General features: G+C 37.3%; 2 protein-coding genes across 4 annotated transcripts in view; both read right to left on the bottom strand.

Annotated features, from left to right (window-relative positions):
* Window positions 1-8,955, bottom strand: part of ahcyl2b (adenosylhomocysteinase like 2b) — a 114,084-nt gene extending 105,129 nt beyond the window's left edge. The window contains exon 1 of one of the 2 annotated variants that reach the window (XM_033989271.2): window positions 8,571-8,955. In XM_033989271.2, coding sequence (XP_033845162.1) covers window positions 8,571-8,891 — 321 coding nt within the window. In that variant the 5' untranslated portion in view covers window positions 8,892-8,955. The remainder of the gene's footprint in view (window positions 1-8,570) is intronic. The other variant, XM_033989272.2, reaches the window with a different exon arrangement.
* Window positions 8,956-9,100: 145 nt separating this feature from the next.
* The window catches only part of tmem209 (transmembrane protein 209), a 265,065-nt gene continuing 260,901 nt past the window's right edge, over window positions 9,101-13,264 (bottom strand). Inside the window, exons 12-15 of one of the 2 annotated variants that reach the window (XM_033990186.2) lie at window positions 11,587-11,701; window positions 11,410-11,507; window positions 10,289-10,362; window positions 9,101-10,083 (exon numbers count right to left, since the gene is read on the bottom strand). In XM_033990186.2, the coding sequence (XP_033846077.1) occupies window positions 10,029-10,083; window positions 10,289-10,362; window positions 11,410-11,507; window positions 11,587-11,701 (342 nt within the window). In that variant the 3' untranslated portion in view covers window positions 9,101-10,028. The remainder of the gene's footprint in view (window positions 10,084-10,288; window positions 10,363-11,409; window positions 11,508-11,586; window positions 11,702-13,264) is intronic. The other variant, XM_055231767.1, reaches the window with a different exon arrangement.

Below are 13,264 nucleotides of genomic sequence, written 5' to 3'. Positions count from 1 at the left end.
CAAAACAATCGCTTCCTACCTCAATTCCCTCTCATTTGTGGTCTACCATTTAGAGTCCAAAGTCCATGTTATGTTTTCCAAGTGGACCCTTTGACCTGTGCAGTGACCTGTATGGTCAGTCTGTGTGGTTCTCCTTCATGATAATATAGTAACTAGAGAAAACACTTATCAGCAGCAGCACAGTTAAAGAGAATAAACAATAACTCACTACTTTGGGCTGCCTCTCCTTCAAAACCTATTTTCAAGGTCAATCTCTCAAAATGAACAAGTGCTTTTTTCCAAGTCTTCTTGCATTTCACAGCTCAGTGGCACAATCCCCAAGCGAGTGTGTGTCTGTGTGCAGGGATTGAACTGCAATAGATAACTGGATGCATATATGTATGGAGAATGCATTTCATTTTCTTTCTAGCAATTTCAGTACAATCTTTAATAAAAGTTGTGTTCTTTTTGTTTGTTTTTTTAGTAAAAAGGCAAAGACTAAGTTTCAGCTTCCTGTTTTATCGAACACTGAGGGCTTTTCCTGTTCAAACAATATAATGTTTTGGCTTAACAGACATTATATATATATATACGTACACATATACACACACACACACGCACACATATATACGGACATACATATATACACACACACACACACACACACACACACACGAGGCTGCTCTGGTTCTGTCATACATACATCAACATATTCCAACAAAATTTGTCTCATTCATTCCGTACAGGTCCAGAGAATATAATCCAGTGAAAGGAAACACAATCTGCTCACTTTTTTGCATTTCTTCTGTCGATTTCAGGCATAATACATTTCTGACAGTGCCAGCTTTGTTTCTTAGTGCTAAACAAACATGTTGGCTTGTGATTGACGCCAAGGTTGGCCAATAAGGTGAGGGTTGTGGGTTACTGGAGCCCCAAACAGTGGTACAGATGACTGAAAGTACGCCCCACTCTCCCCCTTGTAGAATCAACCAATCACATTACACACGTTTAGTAATGGTTTCCCCTTACAGCCAGCGGAGCAGCGGAACACAGTGATGTATCACTTGCCATGGTTTTCCATAAACAGACAGAGCATGATGAGTGTGTAAACAAAGCTGAGTGGATACAATGCGTGCACATTTTATGCACTGTTGTTTTGCGTTGCATGAAGAAATGGACAAAACAAAGGAAGTATGCAATTGAGGACACTGGATGTTTGTAAAATGAGTAGAGGCCCTTATTTTTGATAGATTGACTGCTGTTCTCGATCAGTATGTGTGGTTTACTCTGCTATTGACATAATTGTAGGTAAAATATATCATGTGTAATGGTTAGCCTTGCTTCCGTGCACATTTGAACCATGCCGTCTGGCACATTTGTGTTCAGCTGTATGAATTAGACTTAATGTGTCCATTGTTTGAAAGGTGTAGTTCAATTCTCCAGTTTGCATTATTGTAGGTAAAAATATAAGATGTGCCCACATTAGCATCTCATCTGTGCACATGGGTGAGGCACGCTCTGGCACGTTCCTGTGGAGAGTTATGGATCAGACTTTGTTTATTGTTGATATCTGGCAGAATATAGTTCAGACAGTGATAACTGTGCAGTTCAATAGACACAGAAGCTAACAAGTGTCATTGCTATGACAGAGGCCCCTCTTGTAGGCAAACACCAGATCCAACATCTAAACATTGTATTGAAACTGCAAACATGAGACTGTCTGGTGTCGTAAAAGCGATTATAATCGTGTGCGATGATCACATACGCATATACATATGCACACATATGCATATACACACACATATATGCATATATATACATACATACATATAAACACATACACACAAATATATATGACACGATAACTAAAGTAATAATTAATAATAATCTTTATTTTCTTACAATGATTATTTTTGTATACAACCTTCAAGACACTGAAATTGCTTTACATCAAGGAACCACTCACCCATTCACGCAGAAACTCATACACCAGTGTACACAGACACTGAGGAAGAGGCAGGTTAAGTGTGTTTCCAAAGGACACAACAGGAGTATTCATCTGTGGGAGCTGGAAGTACACCGGCAACTTGTGGACCAGTAGACAAACACTACCAATTGAGCTACTGTCATCATTTTAATTCACATGCTTAACTAAAAAATTAAAAAGTCAAGCTAAAAAATTACCACTGCACAAGTTTGTGGCAAGCTTTATGAAACTAAAGTTTCACCCAAGCTGGAGGTCCTAATTTGAAAAAGTTAACAGCAAGCTATTGATTTAAAACAACATTTCAAAGCAGTCAATGATCAACAACAGGACAACACTGACAAGAACTGTAACAGAGCCATAGACTGTATAAAGAAGTGGACTAGCGTACCCATAGCATTTGGCTCCAGTCAAATGAAGCTCATCAAGGCTAGCAGTTATAGGGGCAAACTGGGAATGATGCTGTCAATCAAACCTGTTGCTAATGCTAGTGGGAGCAACCTCTGAGACAAAGTCCCTGATTTTTCTGTTTTTAATGTTCATGTCTTGATTTACGGACAGAATAGTGAAATACAAATACCAGGATCATGTAGAGCAAGTTACTACGAACATTTTAAGACCAAAATGACGAGACTCACTGCAGCAGTTACAGAGAGAGAGGTGTTTTTTTATGTAATGTAAGTGAATTGGAGCCAGAGTCGATGGAGCCGGAAGCATGCCTATGATCACTTCCTATTTGGAATCTGCCGGCTAGCATACATACATATATGCATCCTATGAATAGAGAGTATACTAGTATCCTCGTTTATAGTAGTAGAAAAATTGTATTCTGTCAACTGGACAGAGACATTACACAGAGATCTTTTCTAGTTACCTTGTTTTTAAAAAAATAAAGTGAATCCTCCATGGAACAATTTATGGAGTTCCGGTAGGTCATTTAAAACACTGTAATACTTAATCTACTGTTTACGAAAACCCACATAAAATTGCTAACTTTTGCATTCCTTAGCATTCGAAAGGCCGATGCATTTGAGTGAGGGAGAATGCATTAGTCTGGCAGAGCAGTACACAGTTAAACCAAGCATGAAGCCTGAATTATTCTCAAATGGACACGCAGTGCAGTCATGGGTCAGTGTTATCTGAGAGGGACATCAGATGGAGCAGATTAATGCATGACATAACATTACATCACAGACACATGGGAACCGAAAGCCTCTCCAATATCACAGGAATTTACATAATTCTCTGTACATCTGATTAGGGACAATATTATTGTTTATCATGATGAAAAAAGTTGATAATTTATATTATCATGATCATCGCCATTAAATGACAAGAACGTGCAGAAAAAAAAGCTACTTTTCCGTGATGCTCTCTTTGAAATCCTAGCACTAAATTTCAATATCTTCCCATGATCACATCTGATCATATTGGATTTATAGTTTTTGGAGTGACTTAAAAACATGTTGATATATCCACAAACTAAGAACCCAAATATAAAAATGTGTTAATCAAAACAGAAAATGCAACTTGCCTAAATTACACAATGCAATGTTCCCAACAACCAGTACAGTACATATTTTGCTTTATAAATGTCACTTATTGCTTCTACTGATTACAGATTAAAATGGTTACTTCTTTATCTTATATTATTATTATTATTATTATTATTATTATTATTATTATTATTCAGTGTTTTATGTTGCACTTTATCACCAAAGAAAGTTCCTAGATTGTGAGTTGTGTTCACTGACAATGGTAATACAAGTCTGAAGATTCTGATAACAGTACAAGCATTTGTTTTACTATTTTTTGCTCAGCTAGTCTTTAGACTATGGGGGGCAAACCATAGTCTCTATCATTCAAGGCATTGCATTGTTTTCTTTTAATAAAGCATTTGGTTTGGCACATAGATGGAAAACAAACAAGTGACGCAATATTACTTTCACAAAATAAGCCAAATAATGGTAATTTTAGGATTGGCATGGGTCCATTGTTATAGCGATAATGCATTTCAAATAAAAATATGATATTTTGAATGAAGAAAGGTCCTCACACAATCCTTCATATCAGGAAGGAGTCATTTGCCTGAAGCCTGTGATTCTACTGTTTACTATATTATGATTGCAATAATATTGGACCTAATACATTAAAACATCAACTCATATTTTCTTTTGTTTTGGTAAATTTAAAGTAACTCAATACTTGCGGTAATATTTTAGACCAATTTTAAAGCTACCATTTGCAATTAGATTGGCTGAGCCTATTCTATTCTCACATAACTGCTGTCTGACAGATGAGCAAAGAGCACAGGTGAGTCTGAACATAGGCGAGGGCAGGCCCCACCCCTTCCCAACATTGTCATTCCTCAGTTATACCCACTAACCTGCATTGGTCACAATCACCCATCCCTCCTGCTTTCCCACTCTTTCACTCTCTCGCACTTCTATTTGGGCCCACCTACAACACCACAAAGCCGGCCTTTAATCCGCTCATGTGGTTACATGATAAAGACATGGATTAAAGAGCTCCCATCCCTGTCACTGCTGCATCATCTGCAGACTGGGATCCAACAGATGTGCAGGACAAGCCGGCTCTGTACTGTAGCGTGCCATAAAAGCCACAACTCTTGGTGGTCTATAAACAGGCCAACCTTCTGTGCCATGTGGATAAAAAAGGTTGATTACAAAAAATGCAATGTTAAATGTAAACGTATTGCTTTCATTAATCAAATAGAATGACAGACTAAGTATAATTGCTTCTATGTATTTATTATCAAAAAGAAAAAATAATATAAATATAATTTTTGATACCAACTTATTGCTTCATTGCCCCGTACTCTAAAACAAATTAGACTATGCGAGGCCACCATAGTCTCTAAGGGTGCGCTCACAATTGATAGCTTCTAAAGCAGGGGTGTCCAAACTATGGCCCGGGGGCCAAATGCGGCCCTCAGACCAGTTTTTATTGACCCTCAGGCCTCCTGCTGACCCGGCCTAATTGATCATAAGCAGTAGTTTTAAGAGCAAATGAAACTATTTCTACCACTATAACCTCAAACATCACTTTGCATTGTGATACAGACCTAAAATGAATGTGTTTCAAGCTTTATTAATACACAGCGGCTCTGTCCAAAGCTGTGTATAAAGCATCGCACATCACCGGTCTGTGGTCCTCCACTTCAAATATGTTTTGAGATGTGGCCCTCGATAAAAAAAAAAATGTTTGGGCACCTCTGCTCTAAAGCATGATATTTTGTCCAGTGTGAGGGCAAATAAACCATGCCCAGGCCGCGGTGGAGAAGGTGGGCCAAACCATGACACGGTTGCTCATGTACGTGCACATGCAAGACTTATGTTTACAAGCCATGTCTAGTGTGCAATGAGGATAGACAGTATAGACCAGACTACATTGGCCAAAAATGGCTGCTTAAATATTAAATATAGGCAGTAAGTGACATTGAATAATTTAATCTAGTTCAGTTTGTGGAGTATCAAGAAAAAATCATTTGTGGCACCATAATCTTAACAAAATCTATGGGAATACCTGCTGGGTAGTGTCATTTTTACCACCCTATGTGACAATGGGGTTAAAAAGGTATAACTTATGTTATGATGCCATTACATCTCCAATTCAATTCACCGCAGTGTTTTCCCGTAAAGTGACAGCATCCCACCACTAGAGTGGAGTGATTCCCTAACACTTTTCGTTGTTTTTAAATGTCCCCATGGCCTTGCCGCCATACCATCTGTCTGACCTACTTCACCCCTATGCCCCTGCATGCTCACTCAGGGCAGCAGATCACTACGCGCTAGTGGTCCCAAAATCAAAAAGAAAACTTAGAGGGGACTGCCGTTTTTCTGTCACGGGTCCAAAACTGTGGAACGCCCCTGCACCTCAGACAGGCAGGTCACTTTCTGTTTTAAAAATCAGCTCTTAACACTCACCTATTGTCTTTAGTGTTTCATTGTGATTACTATTGACTTTTATAGTGTACAGTGCGTTTTTATGTGTCTGTATTCTTGCAGTTTGGGTCTATTTGTATTGTATTTTTTAATTATTGTTGTGTATGGCACTTTGGTCAGCTGTGTTGCTTTTAAAGTGCATTAGAAATGAAGTTGGATTAGATGGGTTGGATAATAAAATAGTAGTAGTTACATGGACTGTACAGACACTAAAACACATACAAAAAGACCATCATATAACAAAAGTAGTAGTATTATTAAATCAAAATGTAAAACATAAACAAAAACTATTCCTAAATTTTAATCAAAAATACACTTTAATCCTAAGTACTCTCCATTTAGAATCATTCAGTCACCATATTTAACCCTTAGTCGGTTAATAAGTGTCAATGTACACTAGAATTCATTGACTGACTAGTCGACAAATTGAAAAAAAGTTGCAGCCCTAGATATTATCACCTTCACCGAATACCTCCCTTATACTTGTAATTCACTGAATAACATTATGTTCTATTGAATAAGTCAAAGTCTCAAGAGTCCATATACAAGTACACCAAAAGGTATTAGTCACTGCCACGATTTTACAATATCTCTGGCATTAGAATAAAGCAAACCAATTCCTCAAAGAGCCTGTTATCAGTCCTTGAACATTGGTCTTTATATAAATTTTATGGACAATCAAACTCCTGATGAGAATGGATTACAGATTCTGAAGTAGGATATATTGCTGAAGAAAATAAAGACAAACCATAATATTGAAACAAATGTATGCCTCTGACACGATAAGTAGAATTACCTCAAAGAAAATATTTGAAATGCATAATATGGTTAAAAACCACAAACTATAATAGACAGATAGCAGAATGAAACACTTTAATAGTTTGTTTATATCTATAATCAGTCATAGAGTCATATATTCAACACTCACAGCTCAAATCTAATCGTAGAGCAGAAAAAAAAAAAAGTTTTCCACTAGTACAAAGAAAAAGTACCATGATAAATATTGAGCCCCAGAAATTATTGTTACACCTGTCATGTATTGAATGATAAGTTGATATTGTAATTATCCTGACAAGTCTATGGATAAACCAAATGTAGTTCAAGCTAAAGGTTCTACATTACGCAATGCTGACTCTTGTGAGCTTTAAGCCATGTTATAATGTTGTTACATCCTCAAATAACATACCTGAAGGTCTGTTTTGATTCATTCACACATGTTTGAGTACCCTTTATAATTAGCCTGTCTACATTTCTAAAGGTCAAAATGCTTTGTTCCACCTTGTGATGTCATGAAGATGTAGTTTTCAAGTTAAGAGCTACCTTTCACCTTTTGTTTAGTAGAGATTGGAAATTCCAGGTTTGAAATCATGCAAATGATTCTAGTGGATGTGTATGGAGTTTAAAAACACAGTGAAGCACTTCCTGTATTACCACATAACATCACAAGGTGGAACAGAGTGTTCAGCCTAAATATGTAGAATTTGCACATTAACATGTGTGAATGAAACAAAACACAACTACAGGTATGTTTCTGATGAGGAAACAACATTAAAACATAGATCAGATAATAGTAATATGGGCTCTTTAAGAGCTCCCCAACTAGTTGGATACTAGACCATGACTTAGTACAAATTCATATGGCACACATCTAGTATCAGTATTCACAGCTCTGCAGGCTAAAAATTGATTGTAATAACAAGAGTGCAGACTGCAGTAGCCCAGGGTAATTATAGACTGCCCACTATTGCAATGTCTGTATCTGATAGCACTAGGGCTGATTTTATTTGTTTGTATATATATATATATATATATATATATATATATATATATATATATATAATAAAATGTGAGTTATTATATGATTTATGTATAGTTCCACATATGTATTGGGTCATAATGCAGAGCCATTTTGGAGAGCCACAAGCATCTAAATTGGCTTCACAAAATAATTACTAACACTATTCTTGCAACTTAACTGATTAATATTTCTACATGGAAGACTTAACATAGATCTGTGAAGGAATTCTAAAGACTGCCAATGATTGACTTAGTAGTATTAGTGTGCCATTACTTCAGTTAGACCTGTAAACACAATCACCGACTCTTCTAAATACGGGATTAGGAAATGTTTGTTGTGACCAAAATAAAACTTACTATAAATTCAATGTTTGGGGCAACATAAGCTTAAATCAGAGCACGTGTTCTTGGGCTACACATACTGTAAACTGCTGATTCTAGCATTGACCAAAATTTAAAAAAAAATAATAATAAAAAAAATCATATGATGTTAGATGACCAAAGGGGAAAAAAAACACTGATCAACACAAAGAATTAGAATTATTTCAATTAAAGACAATTTTAAGCATGTGGTCTTAACTTGCGAGTCAATCTGTCAAGTATTCGTTTTTATCTAGATAATAATGGTGTCATCTGACAATTTAAAATAATATACTTGTCAAATGAGCTTAGCAGTCTTTAGCACTTATCCAACAATGGTTTTAACATTGACAAGCTGCATTATCTATTTATTCTGAGCCGTTAGCATGTTAGCATGGACCCACTGCTTTGGAGAGCTTTCAATGCGGCGAGGGAGTTGTCGCTTGTGGCCCATTTACCAACTTGATTAAGGGCATGTCTTTTACCTTTTTCATCCGCGGAGCTTCGGCCACTGTCCCGTCCCGGTTGACAAAAGCCTCCCCGCCGTTTTGCTGCGGATCCGTGCGCTTCATAGCCGAGGCTTGTGGCATCTTCCCGGGGTTCGGATTGAGTGCTCCTTCCCCGGCTTTCGCAGAGGAGGACTCCGCTGTTGGGGAGGTTGAGACGGAGGAACTGGCCTCGTTTTTGGCGATGTTTTTGACGTCAGACGCGGGGGACACCGGGGATCCCGCGGGTAGATCTTTGCTGCTGGGAACGTCTTTGAGATCGACCTCTGCCATTTTCGTTGCCACAACCTGGACTGACATCGCTGCAGTTCCACAAAGTCCTTTTTCCAACACAGATTGCTCCAGCGGATGTGAGCGCCGGAGCAAATGCGACCAGGTGCATTGTGGTCCTCGTAGTCCTTCGTGATTGGTCAATCGCGTCGCTGCGTAAAGTTAACCCGATACTATTGACAATTTTGAGTACTATAACTTAAAAAATAGATTAAAAAAAAAAAATTAAGCAATGTGTACAATACGCTCTTAAATCAGTTTTATTTAAATTACTGATTTAACATAGCATGGCACTACATTTTCCGACAGTTTGCCGCATACAATCCAATGCATCGTGGGTACAGGAGTATATTAAAAGGACGACTTAACTTAAATTTTCAATAATAAAATTCCAAGTGCTTTAAAACTACAAAATAGATCTCTACAATCGAAAGGAAAATTTCTTCAGTTGTCCTTACCAATCATTTTCTATGCTGTCACCTAAAGAGCGGCCTACTGAAAGAGATTTTTTATTTTTATTTTGCAGCAACTGGTAGTTGTGTGCGTCATATTAAACAGCGCTCATACAGATGTCCTATGTTTAAGAAAATGGTCCCAAGAAGGTCAAACGTTGTAGCTCAGCAACACTGCCACTCAGCGGTTTACGTGTTTGGTGTCTCGCTCACTCGGATGTTTTGATATTTAGATACAAGAGCAATTGTAGCTTCTTTAAAACTGGGCTGGTAGGTGTCACTTAGATTTAGTTTAATTTTTGTATAAAAAAATAATATAACAAATCCTTGACTTTGGCAGGTGAAATGCACCAAACATGCTTTGTTACATTTCTGTGTGTAGTCCCTCATTAACCTTTGTGAAGGATTTTTTTATGCTTGGGCATGTAAATAATAGACAGTTCCAATATCCATCAGTGAAACAGCAGTAACAAAATGTTCCATAAACATATTTACATTCAGGACAGTCTTCTACAGTCCAACATATTCTGAGGTCATTTATTTACAGGGATGGCATGCTGATGCATTCATGAACAAAGTATGCTACATTTGTGCTTCTAAGAGTAAGCACAAATCATATTTCAAACAGCAGTGCATCTGACTTTGATAAATGCATCGATGTCCAAATCAGCACCAATACCATGAGCAGAAGGGAGAGGTCCACTGGATGGTTGTCTTAGCTTTCAAAAATCCACAAGATGTTGACACCAGAGAGACCAAGATTCACCCTCCTGTGGAAAACAGTATATTAAATAAGCTGTAATTATTGAAATTTAGGGATAAATCATGAATATGAATTAAATTCTAAAGGTTTAATTAAATTCTACTCAGCCAATTTCTTTTAAATACTTTATTTACATTGCAAGATAACACTACATCTCTAGGTTTGATTGAAACACATACACATTGTGAACACTAGTGGTGGCATGCACTTACCCAAGCATCCCTGATTCTTTGGTTTTAATCACATAAAGAAACATGAGGATCGTGTGGAACAAGTTGTTCCTGCCCTGTAACAGACATCAGACAGCTAAAGATCAGCAGATTTATTTCAAGAAAAGATTAGTCATCTGTGTAATTATTAAAGAATATCATTATTGAAATAAGGAGTAGTAGTAAAAGACCCATAGTCCAAGATAATCTCTTGCATACCGGTAGTCTTTTAGGGGTGTCACGAGCAAGTGAAAAATACATTAGACATTGAAGTTTAAAAGGCCCAAATCACCTTATTTTCTAATCTGTTATATTTCCTCATCAAAAACATACCTAGAGTTCTTTTGTTTCATTCACACGTTTAACACAATCTCTGCATACTTAGATGGAGTTAGATGGAATCCACCTTGTGATGCCATGTAGTTATACAAAAAGTGCTTCTCTGCGTTTTTAAACTCTATACGTTCAATAGAATAGTTTGACAACTTTCAGTCCTGGAACTACCAATCTCAAATGAAAAAAGTAAAATGTAGCTGTTGACTTGAAAACTACTGCTTCATGACATCACAAGGTTGAAGAGAGCATTTTGAACTTTGTAGATGTAGACAGACTAATAATAAATGTGTGAATGAAATAAAACATCACTACAGGTATATTTTTGAGGACACAACAGCATTATAATGTGACTAAAAAGTCACAAGAGTCAATTTTGTGCAATGTAGGATCTTTAAAATGTGACCTATGTTACTTTTCTGGTGGAGGGTCGACCACCTACTTGTGTTCATGGAAATCATGTTATCACTTAGCCTGGAATGTTCAACAGTATAGCATTAAATTTATCCATCTCCACGGAAAAAAGTAGGTGAACACCAGTTCAAGTTACAGGTCAGAACTGTGGAGAGGTGACCATGCTCACAGTAAGAATGCATGTTTTCAAGGGACTTTTGAACAATAAAAACCTTGTTTTTATTGTTCAAAAATAAAAAGTAAATGACATCAATACAATAACATCTCTATGGAGAGAAGCAGGTAGCAAATCATCAGAAATGGCACACAGTGTAATTTTAAGACGTGATTTAATTGATCTATTCTGTTTATTTATTACTTCTAGTTTAATTTGTCACCTTAGGAAGACTGTAGATGTGCCCTTGATAGATGAGCTGGTAATGGGGCGGTGTAGTGCTGCTTTGGTGAATACAAAAGAGGTTCTCCTTAGTCACATCTGTGGTTTGTTAAAGAATATACATTAGAATGACACACCGTAAAACAGATTATAAAACAGGCATGAGCCATATTTTTACCAGGTTTATCCGGAGTGTGGCTGAAATGCTGAGATGTAAAAGTCTTCCCATCTGGATATTTGGGATGTGGAGGTAGTCTGGAGTCCAAGTATGTGCAGAAAACATGCATAAGGATCTGAAGACAGAAGGTATAGTGAATTTAAATGAACTGAATGCTGCAAATGCATTTACCAACTGCAGAAACCTTGGTCAGGTCTAGGTTCAGCAACAGTATGTGCTCAAAAAATGAGGTCAGCTGACTATTTGAATATACTGAATGACCAGGTTATTCCATCAATGAATTTTTATTCCTTGACGGCACAGGCATATTCCAAGATGACAGTGCCAGGATTCATCGGGCTTAAATTCTGAAAGAGTGGTTCAGGGAGCATGACACATCATTTTCACACATGGATTGGCCACCACAGAGTCCAGACCGTAACCCCATTGAGAATCTTTGGGATGTGCTGGAGAAGGCTTTATGCAGTGGTCAGACTCTACCATCATCAATGCAACAGGTGAAAAATTAATGCAACACTGGATGGAAATAAATCTTGTGACATTGCAGAAGCTTATCAAAACGATGCTATAGTGAATTCATGCCATAATCAAAGCTAAAGGCAGAAATATTAGAGGGAGTGACCTTTTGATGGCGACTTTTTTTTGGCCAGGCAGTGTAGATTAATTCAATGAATAGATCCCTAAAGTACGGAAGCTCGTTTCCACCATGAAAAAAAAAAAAAAAAGCCTCATAGGAAATCAAAATTTTGAGTTTTAAACTCATAATTAGGACTTTATAACTCACAAGGAGTTATTATAATCTAATTATTAGTTTCAATCTCCCAATTATGAGTTTAAAACTTGTAATTAGGAATTTTAAAGTCTTAATGAGCATGTAGCCATTGCAAGTGAGTGTACAGAGCAGAAGAGACAAGAGGAGGACTGTTGTGTTTATCACCTACGTACTTTTATAAGGCAAAGCAAGTTTATTTTTATAGCACAATTTGTACACAAAGTAATTCAAAGTGCTTTACAGAATAAGAACATTAAAATCACAAATCAAAGCATAAATAATCACAAATAATCATAATAAAATTATTATTAAAAGTTATTATTAAGAGTGCAGAATAAAACCTTTCAGTCGTATGCACAGCTAAATGGAACTGTTTTGAGCCTGGATTTAAACATTGTCAAAGTAGAGGCCTGTCTCACATCTTCAGGAAGACTGTTCCAGGTTTTAGCTGCATAAAACTGAAATGCTAAGTCCCCATGTTTAGTCCTGACTCTGGGCACCAGCAGGAGGCTGGTCCCTGAAGTCCTCAAATTGCGAGATGATTCATATGGCACTAACATGTCGGAGATGTACTTTGGTGCTAGGCCATGGAGAGACTTGTACACAAGCAGAGCTGCTTTAAAATATATTCTTTGAGCCACAGGAGCCAGTGCAGAAACCTGAGCATAAGACTTATGTGCTCATACTTCCTGGTTCTAGTCAGGACCCGAGCAGCAGTGTTCTGTATGCACTGCAGCTGTTTTAACGCTCGTTTGGAGAGGCCAGTGAGCAGGCCATTACAGTAGTCTAACCTACTGGAGACAAATGCATGGATAAGTCTCTCCAAGTCTGGCTTTGACAGTATGCCTTTGATTTTTGTAATGTTTTTAAGTGGTAAAAGTCCATTATTACCCCTAGATTTCTAGC

Source organism: Periophthalmus magnuspinnatus, chromosome 23 (assembly GCF_009829125.3).
Source record: "Periophthalmus magnuspinnatus isolate fPerMag1 chromosome 23, fPerMag1.2.pri, whole genome shotgun sequence".
Taxonomy (NCBI): domain Eukaryota; kingdom Metazoa; phylum Chordata; class Actinopteri; order Gobiiformes; family Gobiidae; genus Periophthalmus; species Periophthalmus magnuspinnatus.
This window is presented reverse-complemented; position numbering and strand designations above follow the sequence as displayed.